Source organism: Hemiscyllium ocellatum, chromosome 12 (assembly GCF_020745735.1).
Source record: "Hemiscyllium ocellatum isolate sHemOce1 chromosome 12, sHemOce1.pat.X.cur, whole genome shotgun sequence".
Taxonomy (NCBI): Eukaryota; Metazoa; Chordata; class Chondrichthyes; order Orectolobiformes; family Hemiscylliidae; genus Hemiscyllium; species Hemiscyllium ocellatum.
This window is the reverse complement of record NC_083412.1, coordinates 39,208,282-39,234,467: the sequence shown is the minus strand read 5'-3', so window position 1 is coordinate 39,234,467 and position 26,186 is coordinate 39,208,282. Positions and strand designations below refer to the sequence as shown.

General features: G+C 38.5%; 1 protein-coding gene across 8 annotated transcripts in view; it reads right to left on the bottom strand.

Annotated features, from left to right (window-relative positions):
• Positions 1-20,061: 20,061 nt before the first annotated feature.
• Positions 20,062-26,186, bottom strand: part of dmd (dystrophin) — a 1,983,095-nt gene continuing 1,976,970 nt past the window's right edge. For 7 of the 8 annotated variants that reach the window (XM_060833512.1, XM_060833514.1, XM_060833517.1 and 4 more), the window contains one exon: positions 20,062-21,616. In XM_060833512.1, the coding sequence (XP_060689495.1) occupies positions 21,519-21,616 (98 nt within the window). In that variant the 3' untranslated portion in view covers positions 20,062-21,518. Of the gene's footprint in view, positions 21,617-24,855; positions 24,888-26,186 lie in introns of all 8 variants that reach the window. The other variant, XM_060833515.1, reaches the window with a different exon arrangement.

Genomic DNA, 26,186 nt, shown 5'->3' with positions numbered 1-26,186 from the left:
TCCCTTTTAAATCTTTCCCCTCTCACCTTCAACCTATGCCCTCTAGTTTTGGACTACCCCACCCTAGGAAAAAGACCTCGACTATTTACCCTATCCATGCCATAAGGTATGATTTGGTGAGTATGATTATGTCAGGCTGTTGCTTGATTCACCTTTGGGACAGCTTTCCCAATTCAACATAGCTGCTGGAAATTGTTAACACAGCATTAGACAACTTTTACACTTCAGGTTGCACAGTGCAGACAGCATGGAGCAACAGAGATACTAGATATTGTGCTATTGTCATTGTGCTATGTTTGGAATCATCCTTTTCTGTGGCAGCTTGATATAACTGAGTGGCTTGCAGAGCAATTTCAAGAGACATTTGATAGTCAATTACATTGCTGTGGGTTTGGAGTCACATGTAGGCACACAAAAGACATTTTTGAACTTGTTTTTTTTATATGACTATCAGTTGTATTCATACATGGATTTAAATTCTGCCAACTGGCTTGGTGGGATTTGAACCTACATCTCCAGAGCATTGATCTAATGCTTAGTTCAGTGATAGTACCAATACATCATCACTGTCTTTCCCAAGTTTATGTTTGCACGACTTTTGCGTCGTCTTCACCATGTCTTAGCACTGAAGGCAGAATCACTCATTGAAGGATCTTCTCTGTTGATCATAACATGACTAGCTGAGAATCTTGTTTCAAAAAGCTGTATGGATGTCAGCTACCACCTGATAATTCAATCCAAACAAGAATTCAGGTTGAATGGCATATTTTTTGTCCCACCTTTGTTCTATTGGAACAGACTTGCTCAAAATACTGTCTTGATGGATGCCCAGGCTCAATTATTTCACAAAGCTGCAGCAATGTTCATGGGGAGCTATATAAAATCAATTGGTTAAACCACTCAATTTAACAATTCATCGTCAATGATTTGCAGCATTCCCTGAAAGGTTGCTGCAATTTACTACATTTTGACACCTAAACATTTCATCTTTAACAACAATGAAATTACATTTTTGAGTTTTACAAGACATTTTCCTTGGATTCAGCATTATTGATCATTCCCTGAAGTGGATTGCATGTCCTTTCTGCACCAGAGTATGTCTGCTTCGACACAATATGTTGCTAAAAAGGACCCTGAGTTGAACAGAGAACTGCCACTGTATTATGTTCCAATGGAACATATATTGCAAGATTATATTTGTTTGTTTGAAGAATATAGACTTTCTCAATCAATAGTTCAGGTTGTAAATCAGAAGTTACTTTTGTGAATCGAAAACATTTCAATGATGAGTCCAGTCATTGGTGCAAGCAAAGCAGCATTTACTAATGTTGATCCCCAGCTTTGATAAATGGGTTAGTGTTGAGAAATCACCCCCAATCCAGAAAAGATTATTAAAGGCTTCATCCATCATTGGGGCAACTTCATGTAATCTAGAAAAATGCTGAAAGAGGAACCAATTCATTCTATATGTAATTGAATTCAGTGCCAAAACAACAGTTCCAGTACTTGCAAGCATTGTCAATCATTTTGTAATCCTCACCTGAATGGAACAACTTTCCATCCTCCTGGAACATAGGAGTAGGCCATTCAGCCCTTTGAGCCTGGTCCACCATTCATTAAAATCATTGCTGATCTGTGGCCTAACTCTATGTTCCTGCCTTTGCCTCATATCTCTTAATACAGTTGCTGAACAAAAATTAATCTATCTTTAACTTAAAATTAACAGCTCATCCAGCGCTCACAACTAGTTCCTCACCGTCTAGCCTCACAAATCTTGAAGAAGTCTGCATTTTCTCAATTTTGCACTCTTGTGCAGCCCACATTAGATTTTTCCCATCATTTGTGACTGTTCCTTCAGTGTTCCTTCAATCAACTTCTCCTCCACCTCTGCCTTTAAGACACTCCTTCAAACCTACCATCTTGGACAAACTATTGGTAACCTATGATATTCCACAACCACCTGATGAAGGAGCAGTGCTCCGAAAGCGTGTGCTTCCAAATAAACCTGTTGGACTATAACCTGGTGTTGTGTGATTTTTAACTTTGTACACCCACACCCCAGTCCAACACTGGCACCTCCAAATCAAAATCTCCTTATTTGGCTCAGTATTAAATTTGTCTGAAAATGTTTCCTGCAAAGTGCCTTTGATGTTTTACAACATTAAAAGATATTACATGGGCGTAAGTTGTTATTATTATTGTTTTAAAAGGTGAAAATAGCAGAGCTTTTTCCTGTATAAACATTCAATGAAATTGCACTTAAAAACAGAAGCTAATTTTTTAAATTAAAAAAAACATTGAGATCTGGAAAACAAATTTGAGGCCTGGAACTTCTGTGGGTTGTGTCAAGTTTAAAAGTTTAATTAGTTAAACATATTAAACCAAGCCATCTGGATTCATTATCATTGTTCCTACCTCTGGACCAGGAAGTCTGGATCTGAGTCCCACCTCCTCCTGAGGGGTGTAATAACAGTTCTGAACAGGCTGATTAGAAAGTATGCACTAATTTCTATTATTAGCCAGCAGAGTTCATTCCTTCAATTGACTCTAGTTTATAGACGATCTAAACAAAAGGAAGCCAATTAAAATACTTGAAGCAAAATAATTAATTGTCACAATCTGAGTTCTTAAAATGAAGGTGCATGTACTGGCATTTATTTTGCTGAACATTCACTGAAGGATTGCAGGAATGCAGGAAACTCCTATCTCCAGACCCATGCTTTGGTAGTCAAAACACTTGTTATCAATGGAAACAAAGTTCAAATAGGGGAAATATTCAAGGATTTTATCGCATTTCACTGAACTGTAACCAGAATGAGGATTTGAAAGTTACGAGAAACACCCTCCAAATATCATGTTTTGACTGCAGATCTAAGTTAAAAAAAATAGACACCGAGTCAAAAGAGATAATGGCCCGGATTTTCTGCCGGCCAGACAGTCATTATGCCAGTGCAGATGGGAGTTCTGTATGGGACTCTGTGGAACCTGCATTGTAGCAGATTCCAAATGAATTACCCAGGAATTTGAAGATTTCACTAAGCAATTCTCTTATGCTTGGAATCCTCTGAATGAATCCATTTCAATCATAGAATTTGGAGAGTTCTGATGAAATTAAGTAAATAGTTATTCAAGAAATGTTGGACTATTAAATACATAGGGCAAAATCCTATGACTAGTGTGGGCAATGGCAAGATGAGTGGCAGAATTGGGCAAGATGTTGGGAAGACCCTATGTCAATGTTGACTTCATCCAACTATATCTGGTATGTTTTTCTGAAGCAGCATGGTTAGATTCCCAACTGACATTCATTATTGCTTGTTAAAAGTCTGGTTAACAGCTCGAAGCGTCATGGTTTGTGATCTTACCAAACTCGTCATACAAAATAGCCATCTGGAATATTTGACATGGAAACCAGAGTCAGTTGTTGGTGGATTTAACTGCCACTTGCTCCAAAGCACTTCCATAGTCGGGTGCCAACTATTCAGGCAAACTCCATGAGCACCAGCCACATGCAGCCGGCGCCCACAGACATTGACATCTGATATGTGCCAGCTTCAATGAACCATCATGACATGTTTCTGATACACTTACAGGACATTTCTGCACATCAATGATGCACATTAATGATGTACCAGCAACTTATAACATTGCAGCAAGGACACTATGCTCAGGGTCACACACCCAGCTCATGAACTGGACCAGACCACATCTCCGGGCTCTTCGCTTGCTGTCATAACTATCACTCACTCTGAGCCTACTTGGATGCTCATTGCCTTTTGACCCCTCAGCTAGAGGTACCAAGTTACTATTAGTAATAAGAGTCGTAGAATTTTCACAGCATGGAAACAGGCCCTTCAGCCCATCGTGTCTGTGCCAGTCATCAATCATCCATCTGTTCTCATCCTATTTTCCAGCACTTGGCTTGCAGCCTGAATGCTATGGTGTTTCCAGTGCACATTTAACTAGTTCTTAAATGTCTTTAGGGTTCCTGCTTCTACCATCCTCTCAGAAAGTGAGTTCCAGATACCCACAACCCTCTGTGTAATTTCTGTTTTCCCTCAAATCAACTCAAACTTCTGCTCCTTAACTTTAAACTATGCCTCTGTTTATTGATTACTCTACTAACAAGAAACATTTCTCCCTAAGTACCATATCGATGCCCCTCTGAGCTTCATACACCTCAATCAGATCAGGTCTCAGCCTTCTCTGCTGTAAGTAACCCCCAGCCTATCGAGTGCATCTTTATATCTGAGTTGTTGCAGCATAGACCATATCCTGGTGAATCTCTTCTGCACCCTCCCAAGTGCAGTCACATCTTTCCCACAGTGCTCCAGCTGTGGCTTAACATTATATACAGTTCAATCATCACTTCCTTGCTTTTGTATTCAATGCTTTAACCAATAAAGGCAAGTATTCCATATTTCTGCTTAACCACCTTGACTACCTGCCCTATTACGTTCAAGGGTTTATGTGCATGCAAACCAAGGCCACTGTGATCCTCTATAGTTCCTCGGGTCCTTGAATGGTAGGGTACAAATCTTGCCATGGCAGATGGTAGAATTTGAATTCAGTAAAAATCTGGAATTAAGATTTGAATGATAACCATGAGTCCACTTTCAATTACCAGGAAAACACATCTGGGACCTGAATGTCCTTGAGGGAAGGAAACCGTCTTCCTTTATGAGTCTGGATAACATGTGACTCTAGACCCACAGCAATATAGTTGACCCTTAACCAACCTCTGGAATGACCAACAAATACTGACTTAGCCAGCAATGCCCTCATTCCGTGAATTTTTTTTTAAAAGCAGTGCATCATCTTGGCTTTTTCTAGCCTAATGCGGGCTGTTTTGCTTCTGGAATGAGAGGAAGAGATTGGGATTAAGGGAGATGAAAGTGGATGGAACAACTATTACTGTTGGTCCAGATGGAAAGATGTCCTACGTGAGTGAGCAGGCTGCACAGAGGACGTGCAAGGTTAGTGATGTCAGGAGTTTGTGTGGGTGAGACTGAGTGGATGGGTTGTCGCAGGCAGCAGTGAGAATGGGAGAGCATGAGCCTTGATGGGAGGTGAGTCTAGGAGAAGACAGTGTGTATGAGTTATTGGAGAGAAGATGGTGACACTTATGTTGGCAGAGTAGAGAACGTCTACTCTGGGCATTTTTTTGGGCATTCCTTCAAAAGTCTGAGATTGCTGTAATTGGGTGGCAACTGTGGACCAGGCTGGCATGGCCTGGTGCCTGAACACTGCTTATTCTGGGGGAGGAGGATGTGCTCACTGGGCACTAACCTATCCTGGGGTCATGGAGCACTGATTTCGTTCTGTCTGCCAGGACCTGGCACCTCTTCACCCTGGACCTGGCACCCCCTTCAGGTGCTTTGGACCCACTTCCCCTTTCCTCATCCCCTTCCCACTCTCTGGAATGGATCTACATCTGGTCCCAACCACTATTTGGCACGGTCTCCCCTCCTCCCCATCCTTGGACCCAACACCCACCTACCATATTTTCTTTCTATATTTATTTATGTTTAACATCAAAATTCATCTTACCTTCTTTGCAGTGGAAGAAGGATGTTTTGGGGAGTCTGATGCAGTGCTGAAGGCAGCGTAGTCAATTCCCCATGGTCATTACGGCTGCGTCCTGGTGGGTCCTGTGGAGTGGTCTGGTTTGGAGGTTTCAGCAGCATGGTGAGTCCGGCCCAGGATCCCAATGGCTTGGAATGGTGGTGTGCTTCAGCAATGGCTTTGGGGACCAAGTGGGACCTTGAGGCAGCTTCTGCCATGTCTTCAGCGGCATGTGGTCCAGCCAAGGTTTCCAAAATCCTGAGATTCCATTGGCTCAAGATTCGGCAGCTTCGATGGCGACTTTCTGTTGTAATGGAGAATGTGATTCCTGTCATTTTCTTGAGAACCCATGAGCCATGAATTGATCAAAGATAAACTTTGTTGTATTTTTTTCTATATGTGTGATTTCTGTTTCAGTATAGGTGCTGGAGTACAGCAACTTAAATACTTGTCACTGTAGTATTTTTACAAAAACAAGGGACAATAAATAACTATTTATTCAATACCACCTGCCAATCTCCTGCCAGTTCCAACTTCTTCAATCTATACACTTGATGAATTTATGACGAACCATTTTTGTAACCACTTCTGTACTTTCTCCATTGCTTTCTCTTAAGGGCAACACGGTGGCTCAGTGGTTAGCACTGCTGCTTCACAGAAATAGGGACCGGGGTTCAATTCCACTCCTGGGCAACTGTCTGTGTGGACATTCTCCCATGTCTGTGTGGGTTTCCACCAGGTGGTCTGGCTTCCTCCCACAATCCAAAGGGGTGCAGGTTAGGTAGACTGGCCACGCTAAATTAACCGTAATGTCTAGAGATGTGCAGTGTGGGTGAATTATCTATGGAAAATGCAGGATTACAGGGATAGGGTAGGGGTGGGTCTGGGTGGAATGATCCTTGGAAAATCAGTGTGGGCTGAATGGCCTATTTCCATAGGGTAACAATTCTAAGATTCTATCTTTCCTGTAAATGGCACCCATAGCTGTCCACAATATTCCAGTGCAGACTTTAATAGTGTTTGATACAGAGTCAACAACATTTATGTGGCTCTGGTTCTCTGTGATCCTATTAATAAACCAAGGATGCTGTACATCTTATTTACTGCTCACTCTCTGTCCTGCCACTTTCAATGACCTGTACACATGTACACTCAGGTCTTTCTGCTCCTCACCATCTCCCCTTTGCCCCTCCACACTTCACCTTAGAATTGTTCCCCCTATTTTATTTTGTTTTTCAATGTTCTTCCTTCTGCCAAAATGCATCACTTACCCTTCTCCACATTAAAACACACTTGTCATCTACCTGCTCATTCCTACAGATGTGGCTATATCCTTCTGGAGTTCTACACTGTCTGCTTCACAGTTTACATGTCTTCCATACTTTGTGTCATCTACAAACTTTAACATTTCCCCCTGCACACCAACATCCAGGGCATTAAAGTGCATCAGGAAAGGGTTCTAAATCCAGCCCTCAAACTTCATTACAGACATTCCTTGAGCACAAAAAGTATCCATTGACCATGACTTCTATTTCCTGTAGATGGTGGACAGGCTTTGGGGAGACAGGAGATGAGTTACTTATTGGATTATTCCTGACCTGTGACGTGCTCTTGTAGATACTATTATTTTGCTGGTTTCATGAAAGCTTTTCAGGAAAAGTTGAAATTCATAGATCTTAATTGTTACCTGTGGAGAAATACAGCCCATTCCGTTTTAAATGCCCATCTCTAAAGAAGCAGCCAGTATAAAGCAATAACCATTATCCACTTACATTAACATGAATTTTTAAGTTGCCAACTACAGTCTCTTAAGTGCTATGTTTCTTTCAGGTAGAAACAGTGGTGCTTTCTCACCAGTTCACACTCATTAAGATGCATGTAGGCCTGCTGTGTAACATTTTTGCAAACTGTATAGGGTAATTTTGTTCATTGTGAACCAAATTGAAAGGATTTTGTCAAAAGAACAAAAAATAAAAAAGAATGAATGATTAAATATTGAAATGATATGCACTGCAGTTCCTACTAATGTCAAGGGTTCATCGACAAGCTTTTGGCACAGAATTGATCAGATTCATCAACTATAAAGCTGGAGCAACAGTGCTAATGTCTACCTGTTGATTCCTCAAGACAACACAATTGGTTTACTTGATTACCACACCAAGACAACAAACCCTTTCACTGCTAACAATTATGGAAAACAAATCATTGTGTAGGAATGCTGCAGAAAATTAAACATCATTAGCCAAAACTTATCTTTCATGAAGCCATCCTTCTTGTCCACAGTGCCATAGAGATCCATCCTATTATTCTAACCAATATACAAGCAAATTTCGTTTGTGCGGATATAAATTCTGAGACAGTAATTACGAGTCAAACTGACACCCCACAATCAGTCTTAATACTCCACCCAATTGGTGGGAGAGGGTTAAATTGGTACAGTGTGAAAACCTTTCCAAATCACTTGTGAATGTGCCTACATCTGTTTTAACCACACTGAATCTGGGGACATCTGTTATGTATTCAATCCAATACCATTCTGCCTGTTCTCTGGCTTTCTTGAAAATCGCTGGCAGAGGGATAACCAGTCAGTGCCCCATGGTAGAAGTCATATAAATACAGCAAGCCATTGGTGCTTTCTGTTCCAAATGTCTGCCTTTTAATGCAAAACACAAAAAATACATGCATTAAAATGTACGTTCTGACTTACCCATATTATTCACAATACAAACAACTATCATATATTAACAGCTCGTTATTCTTATCAGCTTTTTAAATGTGCATTACACACATCATGTTTAAGTCATGCCAGTTTCTCACAGGTATACATGGAATATCTACTATTTTATAGGTGATGTTCATTTCCTGTCATTCTTTTGTCATTTGTCATTTCAGTGAGAGCTGTTGTAGTTTCATTTCCATTATTGGATTTCTGAGTCTGATGGTTGATCTGTGGCCTGTGCAGGTATTGAGTTCACATCTTCCAGATCAACCACTAACAGGTGAAAAACATATGTCTCCAGATGTGCCTACATACCTGCAGTTAGTACAGTAGACTGCTTGTTCATGTCCATGACAGACAGTTGAGGTAATAACTGCTCTACACAGGTCCCAGTTGCTTCTGAGGCTGACTATTGCTGACAGTGTTGAAGAAATGTACTCTGACTGGATCTCAAATACTCAACTCTGGCAATGGTTTGGTCATCTATAAAATCTGAAATTTGATTTTCTACCACTTAATCATAATTGTGCCACTTGCACCTATTATAACATCTGACTTTAGTGACTTTTTCTTGTATTGAAGGAATAGTTTGGCTGCAGTGTAACATTAGTTTTTGCACTAGAGTACTTCCCACACATTCAGTAGGTGTGCTGCTCCTCCTACGATTATCTAGTATTAAACTGTGCAGTATTTACTTGATTTTTAATGATTCCTATAGTGATTTCCACTGCTGCATCAGCCTTTCCATTTAACATGGGCTGGCATGGAAATGATGTATGGTGTTGAATTTCCAAACCTTTCATAAAGTGGCTGAATTTTTCACTTGTGAACTGAAGGCCATTGTCACTCATCAAAATGTCAGGAATGCCATAAAAGCTGATGTGTGCTTTCTGACATTCTATCATCGCACTGGTAGGCATTGAAGTCAGCTAGTCCCCCTCCCAGAAGGTAATGTAGTAGTCGATCATGACAAAATAATCAGATCCTTTGTGAATAAAGAAATCTGGTCCCAGCTTCGTCCATGGTCTGTCTGGGATATCATGTGTCATCAATACTTCTCTAGCTTACTTAGCTTAAACTACAATGTGATTCTTGATTTCTTTGCTCATAATGTCAGACTGCAGAGTGACTTTATCATTCATGCCATGGCATTTCAGCACTGTCATTACCATCTCTAGTTGCCTAACAGTAGTGAAGAAAAGTCTTGCTCCAAGACACAATACCACTGCTTTTTTTTGGCAGAGTTAGTGTGATGGTTAAAATTTTGGCAACAAATTGGACAAGACATTTGCTCAACAGTTGAGAAATTCAAAAACCTGCACTGCTTTAACATTTATTGGTTGCTGTGTTGCTGCTACAGTTTTCACCGTTTTAGGGATCTAGACAAAAGGTTTTTTTCTGTTGATACATGATCTATATACCTTACCTCTTTGTTCCATTTCAGCTTTATCTTGCAACCGTTGCACTAGATTTTAATCATAGTCAGTAATGACATTTTCCATTATATTGTTGCATCGATGAACTTGATGATCATTAACTATCTCATGTTTCTATACTGATACTATTATGGCCCAGATCAAACCGCCTCAAAATATGTTAAAGTAGTGTAGGCTCTAACATTTTCTAATTTTACGGGTAAATATAAAGCTTTGTGTTCCGGGTGCAATTTAATTGGTTAAAGTACTAGGCTTGAAACAAAACACACTTTCTTTCGTACAGTGTAATTAAATGCAGACAAAATAAAAACAAAATAATTGGCTTAACTGTAATTCTATCGAAATGTTTAACAAAACATATATTACTACTAATTAACTGTTCCAACATAGGAACATCGCATTAAGACACCCTTTGGTAAAGGCAACTTCAGGAAAATAGATTGTTTCACATGCAATTCCAGCAGTAGGAAGAGAACCCCAGATTTTAGCTGTAACGGTGAGAGAGGAATGAGAGCCTCCACATTCAACTTCAAGACCCCAGCAAATGCTACTGAAGGTGAAAACTAAAAAAAATCCTGATTCTGTGGGAGTTTGACCCCATTCATTTAGGCTGCTTCAAATGTTCCAACTTTTTTTTTAAAAAGCCAAGGCCTTACAAGTGATTTACTTCATTGGCTGAGAAGCAGACTGCTCAGTACCTCTGTCTCAACCTCTCTTCATAAAACAAAAGGACCAAATATATCTCTTAAAGCCATTGTACCATCATAATTTCACCTCAAGAGCCATAGAAATGACAAATGGCATGAGTAACCATCTTTTTTCAAAGTGACACACAGAATATATGTAAAAAAACTATTGCTTTCATCCAGCTTTTCTTAACATTTATCTATCCTTTTTAGCTACGGCAGTGTTCCCTCTAATTTCCCTGGGGCCTGTGCAGATACTGGAGTAATTGGAGAGGCACATTGTATCCATTGAGTGGAAATTATTTTTTGCAGTTTGTTTATTAACTATTCAAAGTGTGCATTTATATTAACACTTACAGATATTCTACTTGCTGAAATAAACAGTATTTGTTTTTTGCTTCAGAAGTCTCAGGACCCATTTAGTGGTGGTACTACTACACCAGTTATAATATCTGACCAAAAGAGGAAATTTGTAATTTATTCACTTGGTTGTTGCAGCTTTTCACACATCTTTACTTACTGTCCAATGATTATATGCTGCACTCAGGTTCATATTTTGTCCAGATGAAATGGTACATTTGAATTCACATCACATTGTCCAAGTGATATAATTCTGATGTGCTTTGGAATTTCTACTTAATCATGTGACTTAATCAGACTCACAGCCAGCTCTTGATGCCTGAAATGTTGTACAAAATCTCCAGAAGCATGGGCATTGCTTGAAACTGGTCTACGTTTAGAGCATTATCCACCAAATCACGGAATATCTGAATGGAACCAGTCTCCACAATAAGACCATCCTTTGCATATCTTTTGTGACAATAATTTTGTATATTATGGTATAAAATTAGAATAATTTGATATCAGTTATACAATACTGTCTTTCCCAAATTCATAATCGATTGTCTTTGTGTGATCAAATACATCCCACTCTTGTAATTCCTGTTCTGGAAATCTGCTTTCCAGCTGGTCACATAGCACTTGAATAAACTGAAGGAATGTGGTAGTTTCCACATCACTGTTGAGAGCAGCGAGAACATTCTTAATATTCATTCCAATAAATGTGTTCACTTAGATATTGACTTGTCAGGTATATTAATCATGGCCTTTGCAAATTGCAATGCTTCAGTTGTTTTCAAACTGCTTCTCTGCAAGAAATTGCACAATGATGCCAGTTCTGTCAATGTAGTGGGACAGTGTGGCTTTGGAGCCATTTTCATACTTACATAATTGTCAATTGGATTAGATTAATGCACTTGCTCTATGCGGTATTTGATCAAGAAATTGCAATTTTCCGTTTGTGTACTCACTGCAAAGTTTTTTGACAGCCACTTCAGTTCATTGAAAGGTTGAAATGTTGCTGTGTAATACTCTAAGACATTGGCAAGATCTTCAAATTGTCCTTCCTTCACAGCTGACCTATGGACATTGTATAAACTGTTCTTAGAAGAGTTTCAACATGTTTCATAATTGACACCTGAGTCCAGGCATCATTTATTCCCAGATCTTCTCTGTGAGGAAAGCAGTGCTATTCTGACAAATGGTTGATTTTTCATTGGAAGATTGCTCCATTTTTCTTTCCCAGCATAACAGAGACTCAGTCTGATATAATCATCTCCACCGTCTGTAAATCAAGTTCACTGCTAACATACAATTGCTGGATTTCTGTCACAATGGAGGCATTGTTTCTGTCAGTTTCAAAATTCTGGCGGATAGTCTTATAAGCACATTCAGATTCTGGCTTGAGCATGGTACAAAATCAAGCTTTTTATTGGACTGAAATGTTTATACTGTTATTAGCTATTAAGCTATGATTATGTGATTTGTGCAATTCATTCAGTAACTGTCCTTGGATAATAAAGCCAACACACCATACAAATGCAAAGGCAGCTTCAGTAATTGCTGAGCACCTTGCTACATGACCATGAATGTCACTGACAGCATGGACCCATTCATTTTTTCCACAGGTGTGACATTATCAAAGAGAACGTTTACTGTATCAGGATTGGTCTTTTTGTGCTATGCACATTCCATCCTCATCTGACGATCTCCTGCCATTTTGGTGAGCAATCCCTGAATTCTAACTTTGCTTTGATTTTGTAAACAAATAAAAACATCCATGCAGAGTGTTGGCTCAAATGCTGCTTGAGGTAGTTGCCTTCCAATCCTGTCACGTTTTTGCAGCGTTGTTCCAGCATTTCTTTTGGAGCAAACAGTAGATACCATACCAGCTCTTTCAGAGTAAGTGAAAATTGTGCCAGTTGCACATTGTTTCTTTGTTGAAGATGTCATTGCAGGTTCATAGTTCCTTGAAAGTGGAGTCACAGTTGGATAGGATAGTGAAGAAGGTATTTATTGGTCCGAGCATTGAGTATAGGAGTTGAAAGGTCATGTTGCAGTTGTACAGGACATTGATTAGGCCACTTTTGGAATATTGTGTGCAATTCTGGTCTCCCTATTGGAAGAAAGTTGCGAAAGTTGAAAGGGTTCAGAAAAGATTTACAATGGTGATGTCAGGGTTGGAAGGTTTGAACTAAAGGGAGAGGCTGAATAGGCTGGGGCTATTTTCCCTAGAAGGTCAGAGGCTGAGGGGTAACCTTACAGACATTTATAAAATCATGAGGAGCTGCTTAGGGTAAACAGACAAGGTCTTTTCCCTGGGTTGGGGTAGTCAGTAACTAGAGGGTATGGGTTTAAGGTGAGAAGGGAACGAGTCCTAAAGGGAAAAGGGACTTAAAGGGAAACTTTTTCATGCAAAGGGTGTATGGAGTGAGCTGCCAGTGGAAGTGAAGATGGCTGGCACAATTACAACATTTAAAAAGCATCTGGATGGGTATATGAATAGGGTTTAGAGATATATGTGCTGAAAATGTGTTGCTGGAAAAGCACAGAAGGTCAGGCAGCATCCAAAGAGCAGGAGAATCGACGTTTCGGGCACGAGCCCTTCTTTGGGCTCATGCCCAGAACGTCGATTCTCCTGCTCTTTGGATGCTGCCTGACCTGCTGCGCTTTTCCAGCAACACATTTTCAGCTCTGATCTCCAGCATCTGCAGTCCTCACTTTCTCCTTAGAGATATATGTGCCAAGTGCTAGCAAATGGGACAAGATTAATTTTGGATATTTTGTCATTACTGTATGTTAGGATATCTAGACATTACTGGTTGATATCTAGACATTACTGGTTGTTATCCATATCATTGATTTGGATGAGAATGTACAAGGCATGATTAGAAGTTTACAGATGACACTAAAATAGCCGGTATCATGGTTAGCGAGAAAGGTTATCAGAAATTGCCGCAGGACTTTGATCAAATGGGGAAGTGGGCTGAGAAATGGCAAATGGAGTTTAATATAGATAAGTGTGAGGGCATACATTTTGGAAAGTCAAATCAAGGTAGGGGTTTCATGGTGAATGGTAGGGCCTTAAGCAGGGATCTTGGAGTTCAGGTGCATGGTTCTCTGAAAGTGAAGTCACAGGTAGACTGGGCAGTGAAGAAGGTTTTTGGCACACTGGCCTTCTTCAGTCAGGGCACTGAGTATAGAATTTGGGAAGTGATGTTGCAGTTACACAGGATGTTGGGTGAGGCCGCACTTGGAGTATTGTGTTCAGTTTTTGTCACCTTGCTATAGGAAGGATGTTATTAAACTGGAAAGAGTGCAGAAGAAATTTACAAGATGCTGCCCGGACTTAATGGTCTGTGTTACATGGAGAGGTTATACAAGCTAGGACCTTTTTCTTTAGAGAGTAGTAGACTGAGGGGGGAACCTTGTAGAGATGTAGAAGATCATGAGAAGCATGGATAGGGTGAATGCATTCAGTCTTTTTTCCAGAGTTGGGGAATAGAGGACTAGAGGGCATAGTTTAAGGTTAGATGGGAAAGAATAAAAAGGAACCTGAGGGGCAACGTTTTTATACAGAGGATGGTATTCATACGGAATAAGCTTCCAGCAGAAATGGTTGAAGTGAGTACGTTAATAAGATTTAAAAGGCATTTGGAAAAATATGTGGATAGAAAAGGATTAGAAGGATATTGGCCAAATGCAGGGAAATGGGGATAGCATGATGGGTATTTTGGTCAGCATGGACCAGTTTGGGCCAAAGGGCCTGTCCCTGTGCTGTAGGAATCTATGACTCTATGGGCAGCTTGGATGTGTTGGACTGAAGGGTCTGTTTCTATGTTGTACATCTCTGTGACTTTATTTTTTTTGGTTTTGATCATCTCAGAATGCCATTCCCTTTTGAAGTATGCACAGGATTTTTTTTCTTGAGGAGCTTGAAAACTCATTATCTTACTCTTTTGGACAAATTTTAAACTCATCAAGAAAATCAAGCTTTAAAATATGAAAGAGAAATGTAACTTCGTGCTTGCATCACATGTGCTTGATTCTGAATGGCTGTCTGCTTCCTGGACCTCATGCCTGATCCTCTGGGAAGGTTTTCTAAAAGGGCTTTTGTAAAGAAATGTCAATTTTCCTGCTCCTCGGCGGTTGCCTGACTGGCTGTGCTTCTCCAGTACCACACTCTAGACTGTAAACTCCCCAGGATTCCCTAACCCCGTTCCAACAGCTTTCAACTTGAGTCCTTGACTCTTTCCAGAGCCTGCACTGATGATTACAAGTTTTTACCATTTATCTGGAGTTGAAAGTAGTTGTTTGGCTGAGTAGTGAGTTCAGAAGAGCGAGGCTTTGTTCTGGCACGTGGAAAGTTCTGGGATTCATAGACAGCCATTGTAAGTATGCTACATGAAGGTGCATGTGTGACCATCCAGGTGTGTGCAATCATGGAGTATGCACGAGTTTTGATTTCTGGGTGCACAGCTTATAGGTAGTGTGGGGTGAAAATTCTACTTTTGCAAGTTGTGGCAAAATCCATTAATAGCTGGCTTAGGATACGTAGGAAGATGTCTTCAGAGCTTTGTTTAGATCATTTGAGCTGATATATACTCACAGCTTTCCTGTTGTTTCACTACTATCATGATATTAATCCATACTGTAGGACGTATCATTTTCTTGATTACTCCTTTCTTTTCCAGCTCTTCTGTTCCATCTCTCAGGCAGGCCTTGAGAACAGCTGGAACTTTCCACAGGAGATGCTGAGTTGGTCTTAAGGAAAAATAGAAAATAGAAGCAGGAGTAGGTCATTTGGCCCCTGAAGCTTGCTCCATCATTTAAAGAGGATCATGATGCAGCCTCCATCTCAATGCCATCTCCCTGTACTCCTGGAAATTTTTATCATCTAGAATTGTATCTATCTTTAATTTATTCTGCTGTCAATGGCCAAATGTGTTGAGACACTTTGCAAATCACATTTGGCATACAGAGGGTTATGACTCCAGGTTTTACACTTGTTCTGCGTGAAATAAATGGCTTTTGTTTACATCTATAACTTGGAACTTCAGGTGTTCTTTTTAGTCACAATCTGTCCCCTCAGCAGGAGTACAGTGCTATCCAACAGCTTTGACTTATTGATTTGGGGGGTTTCATTCTTGGATCTCTATGCTGAGCCACTTCAAACAGATCTGTGAATGTCATACTATTTCACAATGCTCTGGAGATTTTTGACACTTTATGCGAGGTGTTGCATTTTGGAAAATCAAGTCTCAGCAAGACTTATACACTTAATGATAAGGGAGTGTTGCTGAACAAAGAGACTTTGGAGTGCAGGTTCATAGCTCCTTGAAAGTAGAGTCGCAGGTAGATAGGATAGTGAAGGCGGTGTTTGGTATGCTTTCCTTTATTGGTCAGAGTTTTAAGTACAGGAGTTTGGAGGTCACGTTGTGGCTGTACAGGACATTGGTTAGGCCAATTGTGGAATATTGCATGCAATTCTGGTCTCCTTCCTATCCAAAGGATGTTGTGAAACTTGAAAGGATTCAGAAAAGATTGACAAGGATGTTGCCAGGGTTGAGGATTTGAGCTATAGGGAGAGGCATATCGTACACCTATAGCAATAAAAAAATAGTAACATTAACTTTGCTTAATGAAAGTGCATTACTGTGCTGTATCCAATGACAACGAGCACCACATTCGCAGGAGCTGATCTGGTTGTGATACATTAAACTGGACAGTGAGGGATCCGACTTGTTCTTTTGTATGAGCTCAGCTACGGTACTGTACGTTAGTGATTTGCATTTTGGACCAGTCTGCAGACCACTGGGATTCACTCACACAACCAATGTTTTTAAGTAAGCTGAGAAGGTAAGGATGCCAAACAGAAACAGAGATTTCTAAATTGCAAACATCCCAAATAAATTTGATCAATTCAAATTGTAAATGGTGTTGAATAATATATTTAAAAAAGAGTTCCAGGAAATTTGGAGATTGTGAGAAGGTGGAATATAATCAAGGTAAATGGCTTCTTGACATTCCTGTACAGTTAGAGTAAGGACACTCTGATCTGCTTCATGATGTATTCTAACCCGAGGCTGCAAACCCAACCAAATTTTGCTAATCATATTAATACAAGACATAAAATACTTACGCAGGACAAAGCTGAGTTTCATCAATTATTTTCCTTTGTACTATTCCACAAGCTGTTCCTTTTTGTAATTAAACATTATTTTAGCAATATGAATATTTTTAATCTTAACCACCTTAAAACTATGAACCTAAATGTATTAAAACAACCAAGGTTGCACAATTGGATAAGCATATTCTTTATTTTAAAAAATCACTGAACCAAGATTATTGGTGTTACTTGCTATGCCTCAAGGTCAGTATGCTCACAATATCATTACTGTTTCATAACATTATCAATGGATGTAAAGATTTCATACTCTTACCTTACCTCAGAGGTTACTTGAAGCATGACACCACTAGAAACATGCTGCTTGTGGACTTCATAGCTTAATCTTAGCCCAGACACTGATGTGCTTCTGAATGTAATGTTTGTGTATAATAGCTACCTGCAGTAAACATCTCTTGGATTGTTTAATACTACAAAATCCATGTCTACTTTTCTATTGTCACAGAAGATAACCTGAGCTTTGCAGGATCAGGTAAGATATCTTGCTGGAGGCAACATTGCATCACTTGGTCACTTCTTGTTTTCTGTCCCAAAGGTCCCTTCGGCTTGCCACTTGAATGAGGTCAGTGAGAGAAAGCTTTGTGAAAGACACAGCTTTTCTGCAAGGAGGAGCTCTTTCTCCAGTCTTCGATGAAGTAGAGAAACTGTTCCATTTTCAGATCTGAAAACTCACACTGCTCAACTTCAGGGATTGAGCAGCTTTGCCAAGAAGCGTGCTGAGAAAATTAACTCCCCACTCAGCTTGTTCCAAGTTATTTAACTCACTAAACCTGCTGCTGTCTCATGTTAGCCACAATCCACTAATCTTACTTTTCTTGATTTCTGCAAATAGTAAGTGAGAACATCAAAAAAAAGCTGCATGACTCTATAGTCATGTGCTGTTCGGCAGTTTTGACAAATGCCTTCCTTCCCATCATCATCTTGTCCTTGACTATTTCTGTTGGATCTGCTTTTTAAAGTATCTTTGGCTATGGAGTATAGATCACTATCCTGAAAGTTTCTGTCACTGCACTTCTCTATAGTGTTGGCTAGATCTGTGGAAAGCCCATGCACGAGAAAAAGAAAACCTGTGTATTGAATACACCTTATTAGGTTTTCAATCCCAAATGTTTTTAATCTGCTTTTAGGTTTGATTTGGAGGCCTCAATATTCTGGCTTCAGTACTCTTTCTTCGAACTGTGGCTGCCCAACTGGTCTCAGTTCCCGCCCCCCGACCCCCCAACCCCGCCTCTGTAATGGGTCCTCAACTTCCTGACCCATAGACTATAATCAGTAAGGACAACATCTCTTCTACCATAATCCTCAATACCAGTGCCCTGCAAGGATGCGTATTCAGCCTCCTACAACACTCCTTATACACTCGTGACTGTGTTGTCAAATTCCACACCAACTCCATTTACAAGCTTGATGACGACACCACTATTGTAGGTCAGATTTCAAATAACAAGACAAAGTTCAGGAAAGATATTGAGTGTTTAGCGACATGGTGTAAAGAAAACAATTTCTCCATCAATGTCATCAAAATAAGGCGCTGGTCATTGACTTTGTAGAGTGGAAGGCATCCCCCATCTGTATCATGGTGCTGAGGCGGAGGTGGTGAAGGGCATCAAGTTCATGGGAGTGATGATCACCAACAATCAGTGACAGTCAAGAAAGCACAACACCACCTCGATTTCCTCAGGAAGCTAAGGAAGTTCAGCATGGGTACAATTACTCTGACCAACTTTTACAGATGGACCACAGGAAGCATACTATCTGGATGTATCACAACATGGTATGGCAACTACTCTGCTTGAGACTAGAAGAACCTACGGAGTTTTGAACATAGTCCAATCCATCATGCAAACCAGCCTTCCGTCTATTGACTCTACCTACACTTCCCACTGCCTCAGGAAAGCAATCATCAAACACCCCCTCCTACCCAAGTTATTCTCTCTTCTATCCTCTTTCACAGGGCAGAAGATAGAAAAACGTGTATACACATACACACAGATTCAAGAATAATTTGTTCCCTGTTGTTATCCGACTTGTGAATGGACCTCTCAAAATGTTAATGTTGATCTCTCTCTCTCTCTCTGCACCTTCTCTGTCACTGTAACACTTTATTTTGCACTCTGTTCTGCTACCCTAAAGCACTTTGTATAGGATGATCTGCCTGTGGAGGCTGCAAAACAACACTTTTCACTGTATCTTGGCACACTAACTAATACTAAGTAAAACGTAGAAATACAATCCCCACTTTAAGCTCTACTCTGCTGGAAGTGTTAAATTAAACTGGAATTTAGACTGACAGACAGTTAAGTGAAAAGAGTTAAAAGCTGATGTGGGGACAGGGTTAGATTTTCTTAGTGTTATCGTAGTTGGTTAGGTGATGATAAGAATATCATCTGAATCTTCAAAGTGGGAACATTTGCACATTATACCTGTACAGTGACCATTTTGGAAATAAGGTCACCTGCAAACAGAAGAACAGCTGACGGTAGTTGCGCTGATATTTTTGATTTACAGGATTCATCATATCAGAAAGGAGAAAGACTCCTACTTATAAAGTACCTTTCACAACGTTTGGGCACTCAACAGCTAACTAAGTGTATGGAGATTCAGTCACTGTTGTAAAGTAGGAAACCTAGCAATCAATTTATACACGCTAAACAGCTACAAACACATGCTGATGTTCAGATATTGTGTTTTATAATGCTTAGGCATAACTATTGGCTAGGCCATCAGGATCAACGCTCTATCCTTCCTTGAAAGGGTGCCCTGGGATTTCTGATGTTTACTTGAGCATGCAACTAAATCTGGTTTGATATCTCAGCAAGAAGTCAGCACTTCTGACAGAGCTGCACTCCTTCAGTTCAGCACTAGAGTGTCTAGCCTAAGTTTGATGCTCAAAAAGTGCATTTGATCACGCAACCTTACAAAACACTTCAAGGTTCACCAGATTTACTGCTAAATAGATGGTTGAATCATGAAGAATTTGTAAGTGGTGAAACTAGCAACTTCCAATGTATCACAATCGATTATAACATAATTGATAAACATCAACAGTTTTTTAAAGCAATTGTTCTCAAAATTGAAACCAAAAAGTGAGTATTGCACTACAATGTGTAAATTAAGAACCAAAGTAAGTAATATAACTGCGTGCTTTATTTGTATACACAGTAAAGCAATATATAATACAATAGTAAGGCATATATTGTGTGGAACTTGGTATGTGATGATTATGCAGGAAAATATACTTTACAAAACAATTAGTATATGTGAAGATGTTAACATAATGCAATATATTATGATGATATTTGAATAACAAACAATACTGGTTAAAATGACTTAACATGCCCTAGTGATATTTATGCACCAAGTTATACTGATTACTTCCATAGTCAAATACATTCAGGTCATACAAAGTGAACTCAAATGTTTCTTGTGATTCTTTTAAGGTAACAGTAATTCATATTTTGCATCTGCTTTTTTCTGACTCACCCCAAAAAACTAATATTCTATTTAATGAAATCACAACTGAGAACACAGTTGCTGCAAGCAAATACCTAGATTAGCAGCAACATCTGTAGTAAACTAACCTTTAGTTTGTACCTTATTTAAATGGATTAGAAAACTGATGATGTCTTAAAAAAAGTTGGTTCAAGGTTGCTTTAGAAAGATAATGCAACTGCAAACAACCACGTATGCTCTCAAAAATTTCTGTTCTGTAATGTAGAGGCAATTTGTGAGATTTATTTTTTGAAGTCTACTGCAAGATTTAATGTATCTTTTAATTTTAATCATAATCGTTTCAAATGACAACTAAATTTGTGTTTAATCTGTTAAAATTTATCCAAAAAACAAGAAAATGAGGTAGAAATAACGTGGTAATTAATGACTCTCCTTTGTAGATAAAATCTCTAATATTGAACAAATTAGAGCTCTCTAATGTATGACTGCAATGCTTAAGTGATTATGATTTCTTGGGAGATGTAGCAATTCATTTCTGGTGTTTCATTAAAAGAAAATGGGGCTTTGGGAATGAATGTCAGATAGAGAGTTTTGGTACTGCTATGTGCTACAATATTTTACTAATTAAGAAGGAAAAAAACAACACTGATCATGAACATTTTCATTGACATGATTAGAGCTATTATTTTGCAAAGACAAATGCATTAACTCTTACAATTTCAAAACTGTCTTCTTCTGGGGATGGGAGTTTATAAACAATAAAATTATGTATATTTTGTAAGAAAGCACCCTTTTAGTGAACAATCTTCATAATTGTTACAAATTTAACAATCCGAAACACGCTCCATAAAAAGAAATGGCAAGGTACGTAGCTACCAAGATTTTATATGTTTTCATTCTATTCTTTTGTACAATTGCATAGAACTGTAAAACCTGCCATTGTTAACAAAACAATAACAGACTTAGGAAACTACTGAAATCTACGGTATATTACCACTACCTTTCACAAAAAAATAGATGTTTTCTTTTTTTAACTTGTAAACCTGTACGGTCCAATCCATTTATTTTTTTTTATGAACATATAAAAACCATGCTTGACATCTGAAGCCAATGTTGTGATAAAGCACATCTGGTTACTCTGCTGTCTCATCATCGGTCATAACCGTCACCAAGGTTTCCATTGCTCGGCCCAGGTCATCCACCATATGGAAGAGACTGCCTACATTGTTACCTGCAGAAAATAAAGAGAGAAACATAGATGCACTTTGGAAAGGCCTTGCAGCAATTAACATCTACTTTATATCCACAGGGTGCAGGGGAGAGGGTTGGAAGCTCTGGATGAAGGAGTTATGATTACAGAGCAACATATTAAGCGAGAGAAGCAGAACAGGATACACTTTAAAATCATGATGTCTTCTGCAAGTCAGTCAATTTAAGGGGTTTCTAATAAAAGTGATTTAATCCAGTGTTGATGCATTCGATAGATAGGAACAAGGTATCATTGACATTCTCTTTCACAGTTCCATCTCTACTATGACTTGACTGGAAATGCTTGGTGAATAATCAAGGACCAATTGTACTAGTGTAAGGTTGGCTGCAGATGAGAAAGCAATAGATGACAGCATGATGTTTACTTTTATTAGTGACTTTGTTAAAAGACATTAGATTCAGATAGAATTGGGGTTAGGGAAATATAAGACATTGTTTTTGTTTGATGACCTATTATGGCTATGATTCTACTGGCCAAAAATCAACAATGATGAAAATTTCGTCTAGCATGAAAGTCTTTTGTGTCCAATTAAGTGGCACATCTGTAAGCTTTTTGTCAACTCAGCAGATTCACTTCCTGGTGTAGCGTCGCAAACCAAGGTCTTAGCTTCAATTCTTTTGTCTTAATTAACTAATTTCAGCTGCGATGTAGTTTGAGGTTTAAACCTGGTCTTTCTGTTCCTAAACTTAAAAAGCAACATATCTGGAGATGCCATTTCAGATTGCTGTCCAGTCATCCCACTGGCATGCACATGAGGAAGTCCTTGCGTTTCGTTGTCTAACAAAATGCAGATCACTTGCTACATTTTCCGTCCAGACTTGAGCTGGATTAAAAATGAATTTTTTAAAAAACTGTAATTAATTGTCAGCTCAAAAAAGGGAAATAGTACATTTGACATCCATCCGTACTCTCGTAAAACGTGCCAAAATGTTTGCTGGGGTATCCATAGCTAAAAAAAACAGATTTGAGTTTTGATTGCGGTTATTATTGACCTTTATTGGCCACATTAAGAATATCATCATCTTTCATTCTGCAGAGCTTTACATTCAAGGATTATATTCAAGTAAACTATTCCAGTGACATTTCCATTTATTGTTACAAGATGAGCCCTTGCTTCTAAATGCTGCAAAGATTGTGATGACAATGTTGCATACCATAAAAACACTTGACATAATGTCAAGATTTTGCCTATTATTATGGTCTTAGTGAGCTGCCAAATGACATGTTTTCAGTTTGAACCAAGAGTAGCTTTATGTTTTGTAAACATAATTCTTGTTACATGTTCCGTTTGACTTGTGTTATTTCATGCAAATTAAACTAAACAAAGTTAAGCACGAGTGACCGCGCTCTTTAAATATTGAGAACATACAGAAAGTAACTCTACTGTTGAAAAGTAAATGGAAACATTTTATATTCATTTCTTTCCAAGTCATTGAAGGAAATTTAATATTTCTTTACAACATTTTTATAATTTGAAAGAAAAACAGCTCATGAAATTGCCAACTAAATTGGCATGTCTTTCTTTAGTGCACGAAATGTTATGAAGGATTAAATTTCAAGTTTAAATTAGAACTTAAGCATTGGTATACATGTAAACATAGCAAGCTCAAAAGGATGATTTTTCTTTTGCTAACATGAAGTACTCTGGGCAACAAAAAGGAAGGATTAGATTGTTCAGGTGCTGAGAAATAATGCTGCTTCACTTGGCAGTGGTAGTTAGAAAGAGCTTGTCCACCTCACTGATTTGCGTTCAGGCATACGATATCCCACTCCCAGGTTACTAATTTGCCATTAATGATAATTTTGAAATATGACATATTTCAAACCTTTTGCGTTTAATAATGAAACGAAGAAAATTAATCAGTCAAATCACATTTTAACAATCTATTTCATGGCATGAAGAACCAACAAGAGCAAAGTTTTATGATAAGCTTTTGATACAGGGAAAATTTTGGTATGAAATGGATCCTGGTGCATATTCACCCTGCCAATTCTACAAAGTATAAACATTTCTAAAAGAATTATTTTAAATTTGCATTGCACCATTTCTGATACACCTGATTTTCGAACAGATCTTTTCCAGAAAGAATCTTATAGAGAATGGGTTCACGGTTCATGGTTCTTTTTCAAGTGGTGGGCTGTTAATGAAACTGATTTAATAACTCATTAATTTCTGGGGAATTTGTCCCACAGTGATGCCCACAATCCCTTGCTCCCAAAAAATGAAAGGTATCGTCAGTTTTGTACCCTAGATACTGCACTTCTGCCTTCAGGATTTTCATGAACAGAAATGTTTAGTAGAAGGTGAAAGATTTATTCGGTCTGACGAGAAACCAGAGAACAGAACAGATGCTTTGTTTACTCCAGTGCAAGTGAAGGAACAGTGGGTGGACCTCCAACATGAGACTCATGTAACTATTTATCGTGTAATAGGCTTATAATCGAGGTGGGTTTGTTTGGGGCTGTGAGCTGTTTGAAAGTTTGTTGTATTTTTTGATGCTGCCATTTACAGCTCTTCATAATCAGAATTATAAAAACCATATTCAAGCTTGTTTTGCACTGAATAATTCAACACATTTCTGAAATTAATTTTACTGAGAATTTTATGGCTAGCAAGAGGAATCATTTTGTCAACGGATAACAACTTTTTATTTCTGGTTTCACATGCTATTTCTATTGCCATCTGAGGCAAATTTACAAATGGTGTTAAACAGCAAGAGTCTGAGTGAACGATGCATAACAGTTAACTCCAGTCTCCCAATTTGATAGATTTGGTTTCCCATCATAGTAGATAGAGATCTCTTCCAGACATGTCAGCTGGCATGTCTCATTAAAAATCACTTTTGTTTATTGCTAATTTTTTTCCATGTGAATTAAAAGTAAGTGAAGAAGTGAACAAGCTCCATACGAACCTGAAATTTAGATTGTCAAAGAGATACAAATAAAATCTTTATACTATACCACGCAAACATTTTAAAAAAGCAAGCTTGGTCAACCTTTGATTAGTTGCTGTTATTTGGGAAGCATTTTTCAAAGCTGAATGCTGCATTTGGTGGGCTAACAGCACAGGCCTAGTATTGAACACTGATGCCATGCTTAAAATGCACATCAATACACATCTACTACACGTGCTAGTAACAAATGGAAGAAGCAGGCATGTTTATGCAGTATTGCTCTGCTAGTGAGACTGCCTCACCAACCTCTTTCACTTGTTTTCCAGAGACATCCCTCTCTTTAGTGATAGGCAGAAAAGATGAAAAGAAAAAGAACCAACAGTGTAGATGAATGCACTATTCCAAATTAACAATGAGAATTAAATACTTTCATGCAGGCAACTGAATATCAGAATGTAACCAATAGTTCAACACTATCTTAGATTAAGTGCTACCGTTAAAAGAACAGAAATGCAATAATTTAAGCTTTCTTCAGGGAGTACTGAAAAATCAATAAATATTGAATGTGACTCAGTAATTATCATTCAGCAAATCACATAAATGAACTTTTAATATCTTATTTCAAGGACCGTACTTCCCAATATTTAGCACCACCTTGGCACTGAACTAATGGATAAGGTGCAGAATTTGTTCAGACAGATGTTAAACCCTTCAGCTTCTCATTCAGTTCTCAACTCAACCAATTAAAACGTACAGCAACAATTGCTATGATGGGACATTTATAGATATACAACTTTTTATGAATACTTCTTTTCTCTCACATGCCTTTCAATCTGAGTCTCGATCAACAGGCATTGGCTTTGCAATTGTACAACGAGAGAATATTGCAAAGGGAACGTACGCCAAACCGAAGGCTTTTCATAGCCCAGAAAGAGTTATCATCTCAATGTACCACCTAAAAGTGCTCAAACACTGAAAACATGACATGTATTGCCATTACAAAATTCTTTAAAAACTCATGTCAATGCTAATAATATTTCACTCCTTAAAACTTTGGATAAAATGCTTCTAACATTTGCATTGTGTTACTCATTTATCACATATGGTATACCAATTTGTCCAATGTCAGACTTCTTTGAAAGTAATGTGCTTTTCTTTTGATTCACCAATTTTATTGAAGCTGTCCAATCAAAATAGAACCAACATTCATTTTTTGTGGTAATGGAGTTCAATTTGCAATTTCTAAAACTCATTGCTGGGTACTCCATGAACTTCATATATAGATAATATTTGTGCTCACTATAGTTCGAACCTCATTATCCAGTTAATAATTAGAAATATCTTTAAAGTAATAACTGGCACAACTAAAGCTGGCATGATCCTTCGGTTCTCAAATGATTGAGGTCATGATATGACATCGAGATTTTATGAAGTGAAAACCATAACATATCAATCATGCACAAATAACACAGAATTACATCCCTCAGCAAAAAAAAACATTTCTGTTTATTAGGCTAAATGCCAAAAATGATTCTATAAATTTGACAAAATGCGCAACTTATCCAATTTTTGCAGTCACTTAATTCTAATACATACCGATAAATGCTTTCAGCTACAAAAAGAAAATAGGTAATTTT